The 19,925-nt window shown below is 36.7% G+C and overlaps 1 protein-coding gene across 8 annotated transcripts in view; it reads right to left on the bottom strand.

Annotated features, from left to right (window-relative positions):
• VRK1 (VRK serine/threonine kinase 1) overlaps positions 1–19,925 on the bottom strand; it is a 77,960-nt gene that overhangs the window by 29,990 nt on the left and 28,045 nt on the right. For 7 of the 8 annotated variants that reach the window (XM_004262380.3, XM_033419914.2, XM_033419899.2 and 4 more), the window contains 4 exons: positions 15,035–15,199; positions 10,207–10,262; positions 2,148–2,217; positions 1,133–1,220 (listed from right to left, as the gene is read on the bottom strand). In XM_004262380.3, the coding sequence (XP_004262428.1) occupies positions 1,133–1,220; positions 2,148–2,217; positions 10,207–10,262; positions 15,035–15,194 (374 nt within the window). In that variant the 5' untranslated portion in view covers positions 15,195–15,199. Of the gene's footprint in view, positions 1–1,132; positions 1,221–2,147; positions 2,218–4,931; positions 5,535–10,206; positions 10,263–15,034; positions 15,200–19,925 lie in introns of those variants that run through there. The other variant, XM_049705752.1, reaches the window with a different exon arrangement.

Raw genomic sequence — 19,925 nt, 5'->3', positions numbered from 1 at the left:
ATTCCAGCGAGTTCCCACACTCCCTCAGAGGTGCCTGGGTTCCAGGATAAGAACTTCCTGGTGAACAACGCTGCCTGCCCCCCCAGCAGCTCCTCTGCTCTCCCTCTTCTCTGACAGAGCACCACTCTGGTTCAGGCTTTCCCCCCACTCATCACTGTGATCACTCTGCCCTTGCCAGTGGCTGGTTTAAGAATGAGCAGCGATAAAACTTTGACCAAGAAAACATGGGGGGAAGTCTGCCGCGAGACCCCTGGGAAAGGTTTCCCTGCCAGGAAAGTGAAACTCACAAGAAGCAATCCCATTTTCTGCTGTTGGGTACTGTGTCTGCAGGTGAAACCTAGAAATGGGCAGCCACCTTGAGACCATACAATGGAGAATTAATAGACAACAAAGCCAAGAGGGCAAAAGGGCAAGATAAAGGAAGCTGGGCACCTGACAATTACTTAAGAGAGCTGAGTCAGTTTTATCTTTACCTGCAGCTGAAAGCATCCTAACCAATATACCCCAGTTCCAACTAAATCTACTCTTCAAATCTCAGCTACCAGCATTGCTGAATGATGCTCCATTCATTCATTTAAATATTTTTAAAGTGTCAATTATGCATCAAAAGCATTGGAGGTTTTCTCCAACTCAACTCTGCCAGCAATATTCTCTCCATTCTGAACTCCTAAGACATGTTAAGAGTCAGAATCACACAAGTTGGCACTGAACTGGCATCTGGTTGTCTCATACAGCTTTGTTTTTTCTCTTCAGCTAGACTGAAACCTCACAAAGGTGGGCAGATTATGTATCTAACAGAAAATGCCAAATTGAAGCCTGTGGGCTCCCTTTTACATAAATAACAAGGAATTTTCTGTTTGTTTGCTTATTCATTTTTAAGGGAAAAAAATAATGCAGGCAAGTTGGCTTTGTTCCTACTTGTCAGCTGGGTTCCAGGCAGCTGCTTCCACTCGGTACAAGTCCCCCAGACGAGAGAGAACACCCTGTTCGTCTCTGTTGAATACATTCCACACAACCCAGGTGAAGGCCAAGCAGTACTGTATGTAGGTGCTCAGTACATAATTGTTGACTAAACAACTGAACTGCGAATGCTCAAAAAGGGAGGAGAAACACAAAACATGCATATTTTTACCTTTTTCCATTTTTTTCATGTAGACCAGACCCCCAATACTTAGGGACACCCAGGTACTTCAGTTTATGGGTACGAATCCATTTCTGAACTACAAGTTAAAACACATGCTTGTGATTTCAATTTTGTTATACATCAGCAATTTTTCTCAGAAAAATCAAGAACAGAACGCCTAAGATATACATGCAATAAGATTTCACCTTTATTCATAAAAAAGAAAGTGAACGATACATTGTACCCAACAAATGAACAGTACTTTACAATCAGATCATTTTTATTAACCCACAAAATTGTGTTATCCTGTCCTAAACGTTGTCTTTAAAATGAAAAACCTGCAGAAAACATTTTTTAAAAAGTCAAACCACATGCAATTACAATTAATATCTCCAATTATGTAAATGTTTACTTGTTTCCACAGAAAGACGTACTTTTTACACCTATCTAAATGTTTTTTTACCTCATTCTAAAATCCTCAACCAGGAAACCAAGTTCGAGGAGAGAGAGAAGCCCCTCGAGAGATTCCCAAGCCTGATATCATCCTACCAGGAGATTCCGTGGATTTTTAGAGGGGACGGAAGGTGAGAAGGGGACTGGAGGACAGGAGGACAAGGATAGCTAGAAGAGGTCCTGCTCTCTCCCTTGATAGTCTTCTAGTTCATAAGTGATGGAATCCCTGCAGGTTATGGTCTCCAGAATTTAGAAAAACACTCAAAAAAAGATTTGGAGACCCTTGAGGCATACTCATGGATTAGGGTTAATTCTCAACTTTTAACAATATTTCCTAAATCATATATTATTTATAAACTCTATATTATCAATATAAGTGAAATCTTATCATAATACACCTGTTAAGAGATCAAAATTCTTTCATACAAATCTCATTTAAATAGAATTTATCTGTGAAGTAAAAAGTAACAAAACATCATAATATAAGATCCAATGTTCTAGTCTTGGCTTAAACAAAACAAAACCAGTGGTCATTTTAAAAGCGCAAACGTATGTGTACTGTATTTCTTACTTTGTTCTGGTTTGGCAGCTCGCTGGTAGAACTTTAATTCAGTAAAAAGAGGTCCATTGTCACTGGGTTCCTTAAAACAAAAGAGTTCATTAGCACAAGCAGTAGTTAAAATTACTGAGTAATTTTCAATGAACCTTCAAAAAAGATTAATAAATCAATTTTCTTTCCAAACAATACGATTTTGATACTTCAGTTTATAAAATACGTTTAAGATTAAGTAAAACTCTTCAAAAATATTTCAGATAGTCTCAGAAGAGTCCGTAAGTCTTATATTTCTCTCAAGTTCCATTTCTACATGTGATAAACTATACAAAATCAGATATACAGCTCAGTCTTTGCAGAAGTTTAAGAAAAACTGTTAACCTTATTTTCATCATTATTAAGCTTTCTCTTAAGTAAAGATCAGCAACCATGTTAACTGTTTCACCAAAGGGCTACAAGATATTTCTGAGATTTACTGAATAATAAAATTTCAATACCTGATTTAATCAATTAGTGGCAAAATCCCATTCCTTTCCTGTTTCTCGTTACAATTTTATCTATTATCAAAACTGGCAGAAAACCAACCTTATCACAAAGAAGAGTGTTCTGGAACTCCCAGAGCAAACAAGCACTGTCCATGTAACTGTATCCTTTCCTGACACGGACTCTCATGATTTTCAAACTAAGGAGCCCTACAATTTACTTCCCACATGATAATTTAAAGTCAAGAGGAAAATAAGGCTCAATAAGAATTGTTTTCCATCAACTTTACTAAACTACACTTGTTTCATATTCTTAAGGGATATTAACAGTTAAAATTATTTGCAAAGACTCTTATATTCACAAAAAGCTATTTGACAAGTGAGAAATATCAGCCTGTTGGGAGTTCTGCCTTGTTAAATAAATCTGGAGTGGTGAGAAAGATCTTATAATTTTGTGGACTTTTTATACAGCAAACTTTGTCTAAAACTGATTAATACTTGTTTGATATTTTATGCTGATATTATCTTGTTTATTGAGAATCTGAGAAAAATTTTGAAAAGTAGCAAAAACTCCAAATAAGGAAGCTAACATTTCTAAACTAATTTGGGGGCGGCTTTCCTTTTAGGAAGTACGGGAAGAAAGTTATTCTGGACAGAATATCGGTGTAACTGGAGTTCCAGGGTCAGTGATGCATTAGAAGTGATAAATGAGGTCTACTACCTTAACTGAGAGAAAATTTGTGAAAATATGTAGGCTTCTGCTACTGGAGATGCCTTTTGCAAATACATAAAATATGTTCATCTTTTTTTATTCAAGATACTCTCACTCTCATAGAAGTGAATTTTGCTCCTTAAGGTGTAAACAGAACTACTCTAAACGCACAGTTCTAATACCTCAGATTTCTTACAGTTCAGAAAAATAGGAATCCCTAGTTAAAGTACTTATAGGAAGATTGATTAGGCAATATGCAAAGAGTCAGGCCGCAGCCAGTTAAGAATACTGGACAGCAAAAGAGCAACGTATATAGCCCTGGGATCAGAACCTGAAAATAAGCTAGCCTTGTCTGTTACAAGTAAGTATACTTTACAGCCCAGCCTTGGAAGAGAATGGTATACAAGGGTTTGGCATGTCATTACCCCTTAAGAAGTAAAAACTAACCAATCTACTAAGGTATGCCAAATCTCTAATTTGTGGACTCATTACCTGGAGTTTCACCATAACCTGTGGTTCCTTTCCTTGCAGCAGTGGGAGCTAGACAGACACTTGTGAATGTTTAGAGCCCATGGCTGAGAACAGGCCTTCAGCAGGAATAACAAACTCAGTGTAAGAATGAAAAAAGAAATGGAAATTCAGGAAAGGAATTTTGGTAAAGTTACTCTCCAAAGGCTAACTTTTAGAGTAGCTCATTAACACAATTCAGGTCTGAAAGGGGTTTTCTTAAGACTAATCCTGGCTTATTACCATCAGTATAAAAGTCTGATTTATTCAGTTTCAATCTATGTCATATCAACTTTAATTCTCAAGCTTTCCTTCAGGCAATAATTTATTAAACTTATAGTAATGAGAATCAACCTATATAAATCAGGCTATTATATTGAAAGCCCCATTACAATGAAGGCTCTTTGAGCTCATTTCATACTTTTTCTAATCCAATAAGATTCCATTATAACAAAATAAAGGAGCTACTTCCTTGGCATTGCACTCGAGCCAAAGCTAGCTATTTCTGTTAAAGAAAATACCTTAACTCATAACTAAAATTTTATTAACATATTTCAAATCTAAAATACTTTGCCAACTCTGTAATAGCCAAGATTTAGAAAAGAAATTGGGACTGACATTTTAACTGGAATATCACTAAACGTTTCTTTAAGACTTCTAAGTGTCAAAATGAAGATGACAACAGAAAAAAGATTAAAACGTGATATATTTCAATGGCACCATCTAAAAGCAACTGGCTGCCATTTAAAAATGAAGCTGTATAAAGTTTCTCCTTCCTACCAAAGAATTATGAGACATGAATTAAAAATTCAGGTCACTTCTCATAACATCAATGAGGGAAATTAAACATCAGTCTGCAAACTTTTTTCCAGAGAACTTCGGAACACAGATTTCTATCAGTACATGTTGGAAAAGGACTATGATATAAAGAACTGTTAGAATATAAGATCCAAAAGCCTGGCCTCCAATTCTGCTAGTAGCTCACTGGCATGACTGCAAAGGGTGATTGAAAGAACTAATTTATTATACAATCCATTAACCAGAAATCACAAGAGGAAATTTTTCTCCTTGCATTATCCAATATTATAATGATCAATTTACCATTTCTCTCTGCACATTTACTTTCCTGAACTAAAATACAGATAGTGTCTCCCAGTTATCCAGAGGCAGAGAATACAAGTTTGCCATCTCTTGTGACCCAGCACCACGACTCCAAGGCTGCTCCCGTAAAGCAGTAAGGATTAAGGCCCTAAACAAAACCAGACACAGTCATTCGGGAGGAGAGAAAATGTACTTAGTATGTACCGAAACACCTATCTTAAATATGTTAGTCTTAACTTCATTTCAAGACCAAATGTAAGAAATGTGTGGGTTAATATTTGGAGCTCTTTAACAGAGCAGATATCCGTATTAGAAGCAACCAAATGTTCTAACAAGTCTTCCACATTAACATGGAAGCCCTACCAGAAGCACAGGGTACTTGGTGCCGCTACTGAATAAAAGGATCCCCACACAAAGGTAAACATGAGCATGCGCACAGGAGTCCACTGAAAATAATTAAGGTGCTCTGTGCAACAGACTCTACCAGTGGTTCTCAACCTTGATGCACAAAAGAATCCCTTTAATGAGACTTTACTAAAAATACCAATAACCAGGCCCTGTACCAAGAGATTCTAATTATCCTGTAGAACCAGAGCTGAGAACCACTGTTTGATTTGATATGCTATTACACTATTAAGTCTAATTTCACATTAAAAATCAATTTGCTGGGGCTTCCCTGGTGGCACAGTGGTTGAGAGTCCGCCTGCCGATGCAGGGGACGCGGGTTTGTGCCCCGGTCCGGGAGGATCACACACGCCGCGGAGCGGCTGGGCCCGTGAGCTATGGCCGCTGAGCCTGCGCATCCGGAGCCTGTGCTCCGCAATGGGAGAGGCCACAACAGTGAGAGGCCCGCGTACCACAAAAAAAAAAAAAAATCAATTTGCCTTTGATTATTTCTTAAATAACATTTGCTGAGTTTTTTTCTTTCTCTAAAGATAAAATACGTGCTCACTTTAGAAAATATGAAAATATTTTGATATATTTTCTCCATATATAGCTATTTTATAAAATTACCTCTATACCATAAATAATTTTGTATTTTGCTTTTTTTTGGTAATTAATTATGAAATTTCCCCAAAGAGTAGTACATGTTCTTTGAAAACATGATATTTAATAGCTTCTGAGGTTAAAATGGCAAGTGTTTGTAAATAGTTCTGATTTTAATACTGGAAAGAAGTGATAATCATTTTATATATTTGGTGAACCATTTTGACTTTTAATACTACAAAGCTCTGAGAATATAAGAACTGCAGAATAGTAATGGACAGAGCTATGGCAATGCCTATCAGAAGCGAAGGTAAATCATGCATACAGGCCTGCACTAAAAGGCATAGACAAGAGGCAGAAGTAGGTGGCATCAGGAAGTTGCAAGGTGGTAAGCAATTATGCTTAAAAAGTTTTCAAAAGGATAACATAGGCATTAAGGGTGGCATAAAGAAAACAAAATTTAAAACAAGGTCCTTATCATCAAAAACTTAAAATCCAGGGCTTCCCTGGTGGCGCAGTGGTTGAGAGTCCGCCTGCCGATGCAGGGGACACGGGTTCATGCCCCGGTCCGGGACGACCCCACATGCCGCGGAGCGGCTGGGCCTGTGAGCCATGGCCGCTGAGCCTGCGCGTCCGGGGCCTGTGCTCCGCAACGGGAGAGGCCACAACAGTGAGAGGCCCGCATACTGCAAAAAAACAAAACAAAACAAAACAAAACAAAAACCTTAAAATCCAGTTAGGGAGATAAAATAAACACATAAACTAAAACAAGTAGTGGCCTGAAAGGATATTAGCAAGTGAAATTGTAAAATAAATGGAAATAGAATGAGTGCTACAGAGGTTTAAAGGAATTCAGAAAAGACAGGTATTAGGGAAGAAACAGGCAAACAGCAGTCACTAAACGGTCCCTTAGAGAGGAAAGAAAAAGTCAACATTGTTTTGTTTATGGCATTCTTCCAGGATCACAGACAAACCACAACCTTGAAAATGTTACTGAAATACTAAATGCAAAAGAGAAATCAACTGAATATTTAACATTGTCCTAATTACAAAGAGAAGGAGTAATATAGGCTAATGGAAACAGAACTAAATTAGGAGATGGGAGACACAGAGTACTGAACTAGGGTTGGTAACAACTGGTTTTAAACTTAGAAATGTAAAGTAATTTGCTACCTTAAGCAGTTAGGAAATACTTGTTTCTACCCATTCTCTTTCATAACTCTGTAAGTGAAAAAGATCGTAGAAGTAAAGCTACATACATTGAATAACAAATAAAACACTTAGGATTACTCATAATGAAGAAGAATATTGTCATTCTAAATAGAACACAATTTAAAGAAGCTCAGGTTATACAGAAGAAAAAAGACATGGTGACACAGCAGCCCCACCTATGAGGCATGGCTCAGGCACACTTTCCTTCCACGACACAGAAATGACCAGTGCAGGGGAAGAAGCTGCCGTGTGGTCAGAGGGAGCTGTGTTTTCTGAACCTCATGAAGGTGAGAAGTCATAAGGGGACTTGCTTTCTCCTCACAATGGACACTATTTAAAGATCCTAAAAAGAAACTAATCTTACCCATAGATTTTAATATTTTAATATTGTCATATCAAAGACAAATGCAGATAATATTCCACGCAAATTCCATGCAAATGACCCAATTTAATAGTAAGAACTTTTGTTCCTCTGATATAGCAGCAAACTAAATATTTCAAAAGGAATGTTATTCACTACTTCATGAAAAGGCATGAAGAAAAGTGAAACAGCAGGAGAAACAAACCAATAACCCGCCCCCCTAAAGTTACCAGCGTTACTTCTACCTACAGGCATGTGGAATAGCCGGCATCCAATTAGCCCTCCTACTGTAAACAAATACAAAAATTGGACAAAATATAGGAAATCACTATTCTCATACATTAGACAAAACAGGCAGTATAGGACTGTGACTTCTAAAGACAGGAAACAAGCAAAGTGAGCCCCATGACAGGACACTTACGATGCTGTGTGGCCAGAAGGGGAGACCAAACCCAGTGCACCAAAAACCCTGACACCAACACCAAACAATGAGATGGGAAATGTTTTAATCTTCAGAATATTAGAAAAAAACTAAAGACCAATATCCCTCATGAACAAAAAATAACAATCCTTAACAAAATATTAGCAAATCAATTCCAGCATTATGTAAAAAGCATAATACATCATAACTAAGTGGAGTGTATGTTAAGAATACAAAGTTAGTTCACCGCTCAGGTATCAATCAATATAACTGCCACATTAACAGAATAAAGGAAGAACATCCTATGATCCACCTCAGTAGATGCAGAAAAAGTATTCAGAAAGTAAACAGGCAAACTACAAACTGGGAGAAACGATTTACAACATATATATCTAAGAAAGAACTTGTATCCAGAACAACTCTCTTACTACCAAATTATAAAAAGCAAAACAACCTAGTTATTAAAAAAAAAAAGGGGGGGGGGGTTGGCCACAAAAGACTGAAGAGGCACTCCACAAAGGAAAATATATGAATGGCCAATAAGCATGATGAAAAAGTGCTCAAAATCAGTCATTAAGTAAATATAAACTAAAACTATGACACACTACTGTACTTCTGATATCATGGCTAAAACAAACACACCCGACAGCTCCAAGTGTTGAGGGGAACACGGAGCACCCAGAACTCTCATACGTTATGTAAAATGGTAAAAACCACTTTGGAAATCTGTCTGGTACTTCTTATAAATTTATAAGGTATTGATCCAAGAAAAACAAAAATACTTGTACAAGAATGTTTATAGAAGCTCTATTCATAACAGCCAAAAACTGGAAACAATCCATATGTCTATCAACAGGAGATGGAAAACAAACTCTAGTATGGCTATGATATAATATTACTGAGCAGTAGAACTGACCAAGCAATTGAAATGCCAACAATATAAATGAGCCTTCAAAACACTATGTTGAATGTAAGTAATCAGAGACAAAACAGTAATGTACTGTATAAATACCATTTATATGACATTCGAGAACAGGAGTAACTAATCCACAGCAAAACAAAAACAAAAAAAAACATAAAAAACCTCAGACAAACCGTTTCCTCCAAGGGTGTGGGAAATTAGGGGTTTGACCAGAAAAAGACAAAAGTAGTATTTTGGGGATGATGGAAATGCTCTATATTTTAATAGGGGTTGGGGTATACAGGTATATGCATTTGTCAAAAGTATTCAAATTGTGTTTATTTATTTCCTTGGAAAAACTATGCCTGAATAAAAAGTTGGTGAAAACAATCACTAAAACAATTCAGGCCCAAAAGAGTTATTAACTCATAAGAGATCAAATATATTCTTTTTTAAAAAAAGAGTAAAATAAAACAAATCAAACCAAAAGACCTTGGGGTGATTCTAATCCGAAAATCTGTAGCCTTTAGGAAAATAAAGCAGGGTGAGGGGACTTATGTGGTAATTTGCCCAAATAACAGACGCTGTTACCTCTTCTATTTAACAAAAACATGTTCTTCACATGTATTAAAGAACTTTGAAAGAGGGGACTTACAAATGTTGGCAAGCAAGAAGATGCATACTACCTTGCATCCTAACAAAAAAATAGTAGTTAAATTAACTACTAAAAATAGTAGTTAAAAAACATTAAAATGTTTAAATAGTAGTTAAAATATTTAGTGCACCAATATATAAATTGACCTGGCTATTCAGAGTATGCCTACGTTAGACAGGATACTGTCTACCTTCACTCATTACAAACTAATTTCAACGTCAGTATAGCAAAAAGAAGTTTCAAAGTGGCCACAAATAAATAATTTCATTTACTAAAATGAAAGGAGAGGAAAGATAATTGGAAATAAAAAGAAAAAATTGACCAAATGTAAGTTCAGAAGCAAATGCAAGATAAAATACAATAAAATTTCATTAAAGTAGTACAGTCTTGCAGGATATAAATATAAAAAGCATCTCATCTGTTGTAAATATAGCTGAAATAAAAAGAATGAGCTGAATATTTTTATTCCACATCTGCAAAACTCCAGGCTTTCATTCATTTTTTTCCACAGATACTAGTGCCACTCTAACTCAAAAGAGAGGGGAGAGAATTTTTGAACTCAAATTATTTAAAACTATAAAGCTACTTTTGTGTCTCATTTAGTATTTATGAAACATTACTAAAAATGTAGTAACTTATGGTTTAATTAATTCTAGTTATCAAAAAGAATGTTTTACAAAATAAATACTACAACTAAATCAACAGCAAAGAAAACAATCAGCTGAAATATTTCCTTACCACTTTTACAACACAGGGTGCATCGCTGCCCACCGATTTTGAAGAATTCACATCAGCTGTTTGAAAAAGTGACATATGTAATATCAGAACAAGAAGTCGCATTATTATAAATAGCCTGTTACTAACCCTTTATTAGTATTTAGATCTGTGTATCTATAACCTCTTAATAGAATAAATTTCAGTTCCCAAATGTGTGTCTCAGGATATCATTACTGTATATTTCATCAATTTAAAAATTTTTCACGATTTAATATGTCTGAAATTGGAAGGCATCTTACAATTGCTATCTTCAACATGATCAATTAAGTATGAAAAACTGAGTTAAAGACTTCTTTAATTCAAAAGTACTCATGGCCTTTGATATGCTAATGTATGCTGTGAATTCCCAAAAGGATGATGACTGATAAAATTTCTTAAATTTAACAAACTAGGGAATCCTTTTAAGGAGCATTAGGAAGGTAAGAAAAGAGGGAGCTAAAGCTCTAAAAAACATTCGTTTGGGAGAAAAAAATTCATCAAGATCAACAGTTCAGGATACTGGCACGAGACCTTTGAACTGCCATCCAGAATAATTTTAATGTGGTATCATTTTACTTCATGCAAATAAAGGAGCACAGTTGCCCTGAAATGCTGAGTTAGGAATATAAGGTTGCCCATATTCATTAAACACATATTTTTTACCAGATACCTACTACATGCCCGTTTCCAGGAAATGGATTTAGCAGTAAACAGGAAAAAACAATCTCTACCCTTATGAAACTAACATTTCAGTGGTAGGATACAGACAACAATTAAAATATAAAGTATGTTTGATGGGAGTAAGTGCTAGAGAGGAAAAATTAAGCAGGAAGGGAAGGTAGAGAGTGTTGCAAGTTAGTAAGAGAAACCTCACTGACAGGGTGTCATTGAAGCACTGGTCTGAAGACTGTGAGGGAATAAGCCACGTAAATATCTGCGAGAACATTCCAGGCCGACCAGCACAAAGGCCCTGATGTAGCTGGAGAAGAGTAAGTGAGGTGGAAAGTAACAGGGGTCAGAGATCAGAAAAGCAGCAGAGAACAAATACAATGAAATGGATAGGTGACCTAAAGCTGTTGCTATGATTGAGATGGCGAGTCACTGGAAGGTTTTAAGAGAGGAATGGTAAGCTCAGACTTTGATTTTCTAAAGAATTCTCCAGGCGGCTTTGTGGAGAATGGAGGGTGGAGGGCAAGGGCAGAAGCAGGGAGATCAGTTAGGCTACTACAACACTCTGGGTGAGAAATGGTGGTGGCTTGAACCAGAGTGGTAGCAGACAAGGCGGTGATAAGTGGTCAGATTGTGGATGTATTTTTAAAGGAGAGCCAACAAGAATTGCTCATGAATTAGTTATAGAGGATAAGAGGGGAAAAAAGAGATAAGGATGACTCCAAGTTTTTGGCCTGAGCAACTGGAAAGAAAAAGTTGCTACTTACTAAGACAGAGAAAATTGCAGGAGGAGCTGGTGCTTTGGGGTGCCTTAAGTTTGAGATGCTTATTAGACATCCAAGTTCAGGTGTTAAATAGGCAGCTGACATACAAGTCTTGAGTTCAGAAAAGTGGTCCAAGTTGGAGAAAGAAATTTTTGAGAGTCATCAAGATAGAAATGCTATTCATTTAAAGCCATGAAAATGGAAGAACCCCTAGGGAATGAGTGCAGACAGAGAAAAGAAGAAATCCTAGGACTGAGCCCTAAGGCATTCTCACATTAGAAGCTGAAGAGATGAAGAGGGACAGGCAAAGGAAACCAAGAAACCACCAATCAGCTGGGAAGCAGCAGTATTGTGAAAAGGCTGAAGCTAAAATACTTCAGACTACAGAGGGAACACCAAGTCATAAAAATGGCTAAATGGGCAAATGAATAAGCCTGAGCTCCTTAAGGAACAGCCCCAAGGAACACATCACTTAGATACTGAATTAATAATAAAGCAAGGTTAAATTTTTTAAAATCAGCATTTAGTGCACAAAATATTAAAATAAGTATAGCATCCCAATAATACTGCACAATTCGAATGAGAAAAGGGGCAAAAGGGAAGTTCAATAGTTCATTCAAACAACACATACTGCAAAATATGCCAGGCACTAGGAAAACAATAAAAAGAAGAACTGTCTCACTGCCAAGGAGGACATGTTTATCCTGGAAGAAAGAAAAGTAATTCAGGGCAGCATGGAAAGTACTATGAAAGGGTTAACAGAGGGGTATTATACACAGATAGCACCTGCCCTAAGCTCAGCTTTGGAAAAATGAAGCAAAAGAAGAATCACACACAAAGATCAAGAGGCAAAGGGCAGCATGATAGTCAAAGAACAGATTTTTGAGGAAATAAAAGGGATGAAAAGTTACATAGGGACCAAACTACGTGAAGGGTCTGGTATGCCATTCTCAAAGTTTGATACTTTATCCTAAGGGCACTGGGGAGCCATTAAAGAAGTTTAAAATAGACTAGATCACTCAAGCCACAGCGTGAATAATAGGATGCAAGGGGGCAAGGCTGAGCAGAGAAAATTCACAGCCATAGTGAGAATCCAGACAAGACATGAAAATGACCTGCACTAAGGCAGTATCAGCAGAGATAGAGAGAAATCAATGGATCTGAGAAGTCAGACAGTTAAAGCAACAGGTCCAGATGAAGTACTGGGAACACGAGTGAAGCAATACTTGAGAATGCCTTCCCAGTCTGGCTTGAGAGGTGTCATTCATTCAGATACTCCTCTCCTGATCATAAGAGAATCACGAGATGAAAGAGGATGATATAAATTTTAGACATGCCTGTGGGTCATCCAAATAGAGATTCCTTATAGGCCACTCACTGGCTATGGGCTTGGACTCAGGGGATCACGTCCTTAGCCACAGATAAAAGATCTGGAAATCAGCAGTAAAGAGACAGTAACATAAGCCAAGAGACTCGATGAGATCACTCGGAGAGACTAGACAGAAGGAAAAGTGAGCCAAGGAAGGAAAGCTGGAGAACACAGAAGTACTTACCAAGATGACTTAGCATAGCCAGAGAGGTAGGAGAAAAACAGAGGTGAAAGTATTGTTATCATGAAAGGCAATGGAAGCAACTTTTATGTGAAAGAAAGATGAACAGTATCAAATGCTGCAGAAAGTATCTAAACAAAATTCAGAAGCAACCTTTCAGCAGAAAATTATCATTAGAAATTGCTGATGATCTTGAATACGGCTGTTTTGGTGTCAGTGGGCAGAGAGATAAAGTGGAGGCAGCAGTATTAAAGCAAATCCCTTCTCCAGGTTGATCGATCCAGGTTTTAAAAAGCAAAGTTTTGCCACAGAAATGTGTCAAACCATTAGATTTAAAAAATATTATTAGGTGGCACTTTCTGATGATAAATACAAACACAAATAAAACAGCTAGCACACATGCAAAGCAAGCTGCAAATCTGCCAAAGGTTACAAAAGCAAACTAACTAATAATACAAAATGAAGAATTTGCTTGCTTTAAGACAAGTTCCCATCCCTAATACAGGATGTCCTAAGTCCACACATTCTGTGGTAGGGAGAGCTTATATTATCTGCCATCTCTAAATCACAAGGTCAAAAATATATACCTGGCTAATATAGCCCTAACCTTTCATGATTTATGAGGGCTTTCAGTTTAAGTCAGATAGCCTTGTTCACTGGAATGGGTTTGGTTCCAAACAAAACTAAAGAATCAACAACTATTTCCCCAAAGACAGGTGCCACTAACCTAGAGAGATTATAAAATACAGTAAAGTGCTGGTTTTTAAACTATGTTTCATGAACATACCTCTAGAGACTGCAGCTAACCAACTACAGCCCATTGGTCCCGGTTGAGTCAGACACCTCTTGAGTAAGAGCTGCTGCTCTTTCATCTATGTCAGTGGTTCTCAAACTTTCCCAGGCATTTGAATCCCCTGGAGGGCTTGTTCAATCACATTTCCTACAGGTGGGGATTTGTAGGTCTGGGGTGGGACCCGAAAATGTACAGCTCTACTAAGTTTTCACATGACGCTAATCTAGTATTAATATTAGTATTCTGAGTTAAGATGTTGCTTGAAAATAAAAAAGCGTTCACTGCTAAAAATAAAATTTTATAAACCGCATGGCAGAAATCAAACAATTAAATCAAGATTAGAGGTGGAGTAAGAATATATAACGGAAAAGTTAGAAAGAAATATCAAAAGCAATCATGAAATGCACTGTATCACTACTAACATTCCTGGTGAAGCAGACAGCTTTAGAAGTCATCATGTAAAATATTTTTTAAATCAACCAATTAGTTAACTTACAGAATCCCAGGGTTCCACAATGGGTCCCCCCAGATTTCAGGGTAAGTATGCTAATTAAATAGCACATTTCAGGCCTAATATGCAACTTCTAGGTCATTCTCCTAAATTCCACTATGATGACTATTAGGGTTGCATCAAAAGAGAAGGTAAATCCACACCTATTAAAGATCTGAAAATCTCCAAATTAAACCAAAACAAAGGGAATACATCCTAATTGGGTGGAGGTGGGGAAAGAAAGCTATGGCTTTCTTTGGGTCTCAAAGGAGATTAATATTATATAGAATATCTTAAAAATCTAAAGCCATATGCTCACTAATGACAATATTACAGATATTTTATCCTGTTTCTACTGTGATTAAATCAACTGTCTTCTCCACTCCCAGGTCACAGATGCATTTTTGCCTAATTATACAATATTTTGTTGACTGTAGATTATTAGAAACATCCTGTAAAAGTTTGCAACTAAGAAACTATCAATATTTTGATAACAAAGCATATACATCTTCGGACTGACAATTAGAAGTAGTCATACACTTACCAAGATATATACAACCAAAGCCACCTTGGCCAATGGATGATCCTAGTTTCCATTCCTTTTTGTTCATGTCAGTGATTATCTCCCCGGCTGCAAAATGTTCTGCAAGACGTCTCTTTGCAGGGCCCTGTCTTCCAGCTTGAGCTGCTTTTACACGAGGCATTTTCACTATAATACAAAACAAAGCAACATTCAATACTATAATCCTAGAAGTGCTAAAAACCTTTTCACTAAGGAAAGCTTCTGTGCAACAAAGATGCTATTCAAATTCCTACTTACTCCAAAACTTAAATAAAGGACATCTGTTAATTATAATTTATACGTGCTCAATCCTTTTGATTATCTCTTAACTTAGGAGAGGAAGCAATAAATAAAACGATCCATGCAATTACTTTCAAGAAAATATTTAAAGTTCCAGTGGTATAACATCATCTATGACTAAAAATGCTATTTAGCAACAAGAGAATTGCTCTATGAAGCTGAGGGGGAAAGGTACATCCAATTAGAATGCATACTCTATACAAATGCAATGAGGAGTTTACAAAGGTCAATGTTGATGGGATAAGAACACAATAGACACTGAAAACACAAGACAGTTAACATGAGAGGAAAGGGAAAGAGTATTTATGGCAAGACAGTAGATGCTTTACACATAGGCTTCCATCCATCCTCACGACTCCATGAAGATTACATTATCATCCCCATTTTACAGATGACAAAATTAAGGCTCAGCCAAGTTAAGCAACCTGTCCAAGGTCACATACCTACTAAGTGGCTGAACAATAGAAATCTGCACTGAGGATTCCCTGGCTCCAAAGCCTCACCAACATGACCCACAATTACAAAAGTCACCATAATGAAGGAGTGACCAGGAGAAATTACGGCTGTTTAGTCATTTGGGTTCACAGAAAAGGCAAAGCTGGTGATATCCAGCATTTGTATGTTTCCCTTCTCACCAACTATCCTTTTGGAGATGAATTCCTATTTACTTTACTTACTAACAGACAAGCTTAGCATAGCATTCATGGAGAGCAGTGTTTCACTGCGAAAAGAGCACAGGTCTATAACGAAAAGACCTAGATTCGAGTGTAGGTATGAGGCCAGTTTTGGGTGATCTTGAACAAGTCACTTCTCTCTGGGCTTTAAGTGCCCTTAGACATAACTTACTTCACTGAGTGAAGGAAGGGTGGGTCAGGAATGGTGACCAGCAAGGCTAGCAAGCTGTAGAGTAAGGGCCAAGTTCTTGGGCAAGGGTATGAACCCAGTGGCCCAGAAAAAAAGGAAGTAACACACTTAAGACTGAAGAAAAGAAAGCATGAACCAGACTGTGTGTATGTGTGGTGTGTGTGATTTCAAACTCTCAGATTAATCTATTTTAATCTATTAATTGAAAAAGATTTAAAACAAATAGTTTTTAGGATCCTATAGTTCCCTAAAACTGTATTAGAGATACAGTAAAGAGGGTGATAAGAGTTGTAAGGTAGTCTGCAACATTTGAAATGGCTATTCAGCTGAAAGATGTCTGTTAAGATCCGACAATTTGCATAAGTAGTTTGGTTTTGAGCCTAGATATTCTAAATACATACATACTACATTAGATTGGAAATTGTTTTAGCAAATATCCACCCATATCACTCCACATACACAAACTCCGTTTATGCAAATGCTCTTTATTAATTTATTGGGGATTTTTAAATTTAACTTTTTCCTACAGAATACTGATGCATCTTCATTGTCTAAATCTTCTCTAAGTTAACAAAAGAATCTTCAAAATGAGTGTGTCCGTTATTTCTTCATATCAACTAATTCTCTTAATATGTTTGTAATCATTATAAAACTTTCCTGAATGGAATTTCAGGTGTAACCATGACAGCCCAGACTCAAAACACCAAAAAAGGTGACTTTTAGAGCTACAGTAGATTGCGTAAAAGAAATAACTAAGCCACACAGTACTTCCAAATACTAAAATGAATGCCTTCTAAATTTTATCCAGCTTTATCAAATCATCAGAGTAATGTCCTATTTGATGAGTTCCTTATTGTAAGAAGGAACTGTCTTCCTTATTAAGACAGTTTAAATGCTTTAATTCAAAAAGACTTTCCTGAACTTACAAAAAAAAAAAGTGAAACCCCAAAGTGAAAGATCACACCACATACTAATCAACCCAGAATGACCAACACTAAGACGCAGCCTAGTCTAGTAAAATTACTGAACTTAATAGTAAAAGAAAATATTCTTTGTGCATGCAGGCCAAAAAATGATAGTTTATAAGGAAAGTAAAATCATATTGTCATCACTTTGACAGCGACATTTTATGCCAGAAAAAAAAAAAGGAAGTAACATACTTAAGACTCAAGGAAAGAAAACCTGAACCAAAGAGTCTATACTCAGTTAAATTTCAAATCTAAAGACTTCAAAGTGTTATCAACACGGAAATGGGAAAAGGGAATAAGAATCTACTAGAGAACAAGCCTCAGATATCTAAAATCACTAAAGAAAAGCCACTATAAGAGCTGACAGTGAGCAGTAAATACTTATTTGTAGAACTGAGTTTCAACAAGGGTTATAAAGGAGAGGCTAGAATAGATAATGGGTATATGTTCTGACAATGTGGACATAGTACAATCGCAAAAAATGGGAAAACATGCAAAAAAAATCAACTTTTCAGTAATCATATTGTGGTGATACTTAGTTTTGTTAACTACAGCTATTGTGGTCACAGATGTGGAATAACGCAAATGAATAATTATGTGATTTTTTAATTCTATCATCACTGTGTCCTTAAAAATCAGGATTCAAATATGGAAGAAAAAGGATGCAGCTGAAAGAAGAGGTAGGATTATATTTGAAGTATTTTTTTAATTCAGAAGGTACGTTATCTTTTACAGAAACTATATACACACACACCTTTGTATTTCCTAGCCCCATTCACAAAAAAAAGCTTAGAAACAATAAACAACCCAATAGCAATGAGCATCCCTAGTACACAAACGGTATTCCTGAAATACCATTTCCTGTTAAAAGAAACCAGGTTCCTTGAAGAAATGACTGATTCCAGGTCTGGAGCTGGAAATGTACAAGATAAACCTGGAACACCTCGTCATTTCTAGATGTCAAGGAAGCTATCAAAAACTACTAGAGTTATGTCAAATATGTCTAAGGAGTCAACTTGAAAGATGTTCCCACTACCAAAGATGAGCCAATTTGAGTCAATAAATATAACCATAATGGACTGAAACACACAAAATGGGTAAAACCAAGAGTTCATAATAGTAAGAAAACTTAAGTGGTCATCTCTAGAGGATAACAGGAAACCACTCAATTTTGAAAACCAGTAAATAAAGGGAAAGAATCCAGCATCTATCCTTTCTTTCTTACATGAATTGTACCACTGGGTAACCAAATAGAAGATGAAGAGAAATTTCTCCTTACAGAAAAATTTCAGCTAATAAGTGAATAAGAATGGTTTTAGCTTAACACTAATTCCACCTCCTAATGCATTAATGAATCCAGACATTGCGCAATGATAGCTACTAACATCAAAATATGAGATATCCAGACATTATATGCCTCCTGATAAAAAAACACGCCACTACCCATAAAGTAATCCTGCGAAATAAGAAATAAAAAATAAACGGACCCTGAATATGATTTAGCCTATCAAGTCACTGGATATGAAGGGAACAGAAGAATATGATAAACTAACACAGGAATGCAATCGGCAAAATCCTAACTGCGGGAAGCCCTACAGTGCATATAACACCATTTCTTCAACAAATAAAGGGGGGAAAAGAAGAGATGAGGGAGAAGAAAACTAGATTTAAAAAGACTTCAAACAGGGCTTCCCTGGTGGCGCAGTGGTTGAGAGTCCGCCTGCCAATGCAGGGGACACGGGTTCGTGCCCCGGTCCGGGAGGATCCCACATGCCACGGAGCGGCTGGGCCCGTGAGCCATGGCCGCTGAGCCTGCACGTCCGGAGCCTGTGCTCCGCAAAGGGAGAGGCCACGACAGTGAGAGGCCTGCGTACCGCAAAAAAAAAAAAGACTTAAAAACAACATATCTAACAAAATCTGGCAAATCTAAACCACAGTGTTTACGGATGCATATCTGAGTGCTAAAACTATAAAGAAAACGATTACCATAAAAGCTAGAACTTACTTTGGGGGAGCGTAAGAAAGTTGTGATTAAGATGGGGCACATGGTGGGCTCAGTAATATCCCTTGACATAGGTGGTGGTTATAAAAGTACCTTCTAATTCATTTGGTCTATATTTGTTTAATAAGATTTTCTGTATTGTGAAATATTTTATGGTTTTTAAACATTAAAAAATTACTGCTCCTATAATTAACAATCTCCAAAGGATCAAAACTGGAAATCTTTTCATACTCCATGAGCTTGTCCAATCACACACATCCAAAAAAAAAGAAAGAAAGAAAAGTCTCCAAAGTAAAATCTGTACTTCATTTCCTGTGAACTATTAAGAGCCTTTTGCTTTTTTATTTATAGGCACTTCTTATATATTCTATATATATTAAAGAAATTAGCTCTTTACATTGCAAATACTTCTTCCAATTTATTTATCTTTTAATACTGTTTATTTTTAGCTTTTGGGTTTTATGTCATCCTTAAAAGACCTCTCCCAGTCAAATTTCTTTTTTCAAACATCTCCATGTTTTCCTTTAGTTATTTTACGGTTTCATAAAATTTCTTGGTAAATTTTTTATCTGTCTACACTTATACTGGTATAAGACACGAGGTCGGAATCCAGCTTTTTTTCCTTTTAGTCAGCCTTCCATACACATTAGGGAGATCCACAAGTGTTTGAGGAACTTAAATATATCAAACCAACCCAAGTAAACCAAGTACAGAAAAAGTTCATATAAACTTGTACAAT

Source organism: Orcinus orca, chromosome 2, assembly GCF_937001465.1.
Source record: "Orcinus orca chromosome 2, mOrcOrc1.1, whole genome shotgun sequence".
In the NCBI taxonomy this organism is placed as follows: domain Eukaryota; kingdom Metazoa; phylum Chordata; class Mammalia; order Artiodactyla; family Delphinidae; genus Orcinus; species Orcinus orca.
This window is presented reverse-complemented; position numbering and strand designations above follow the sequence as displayed.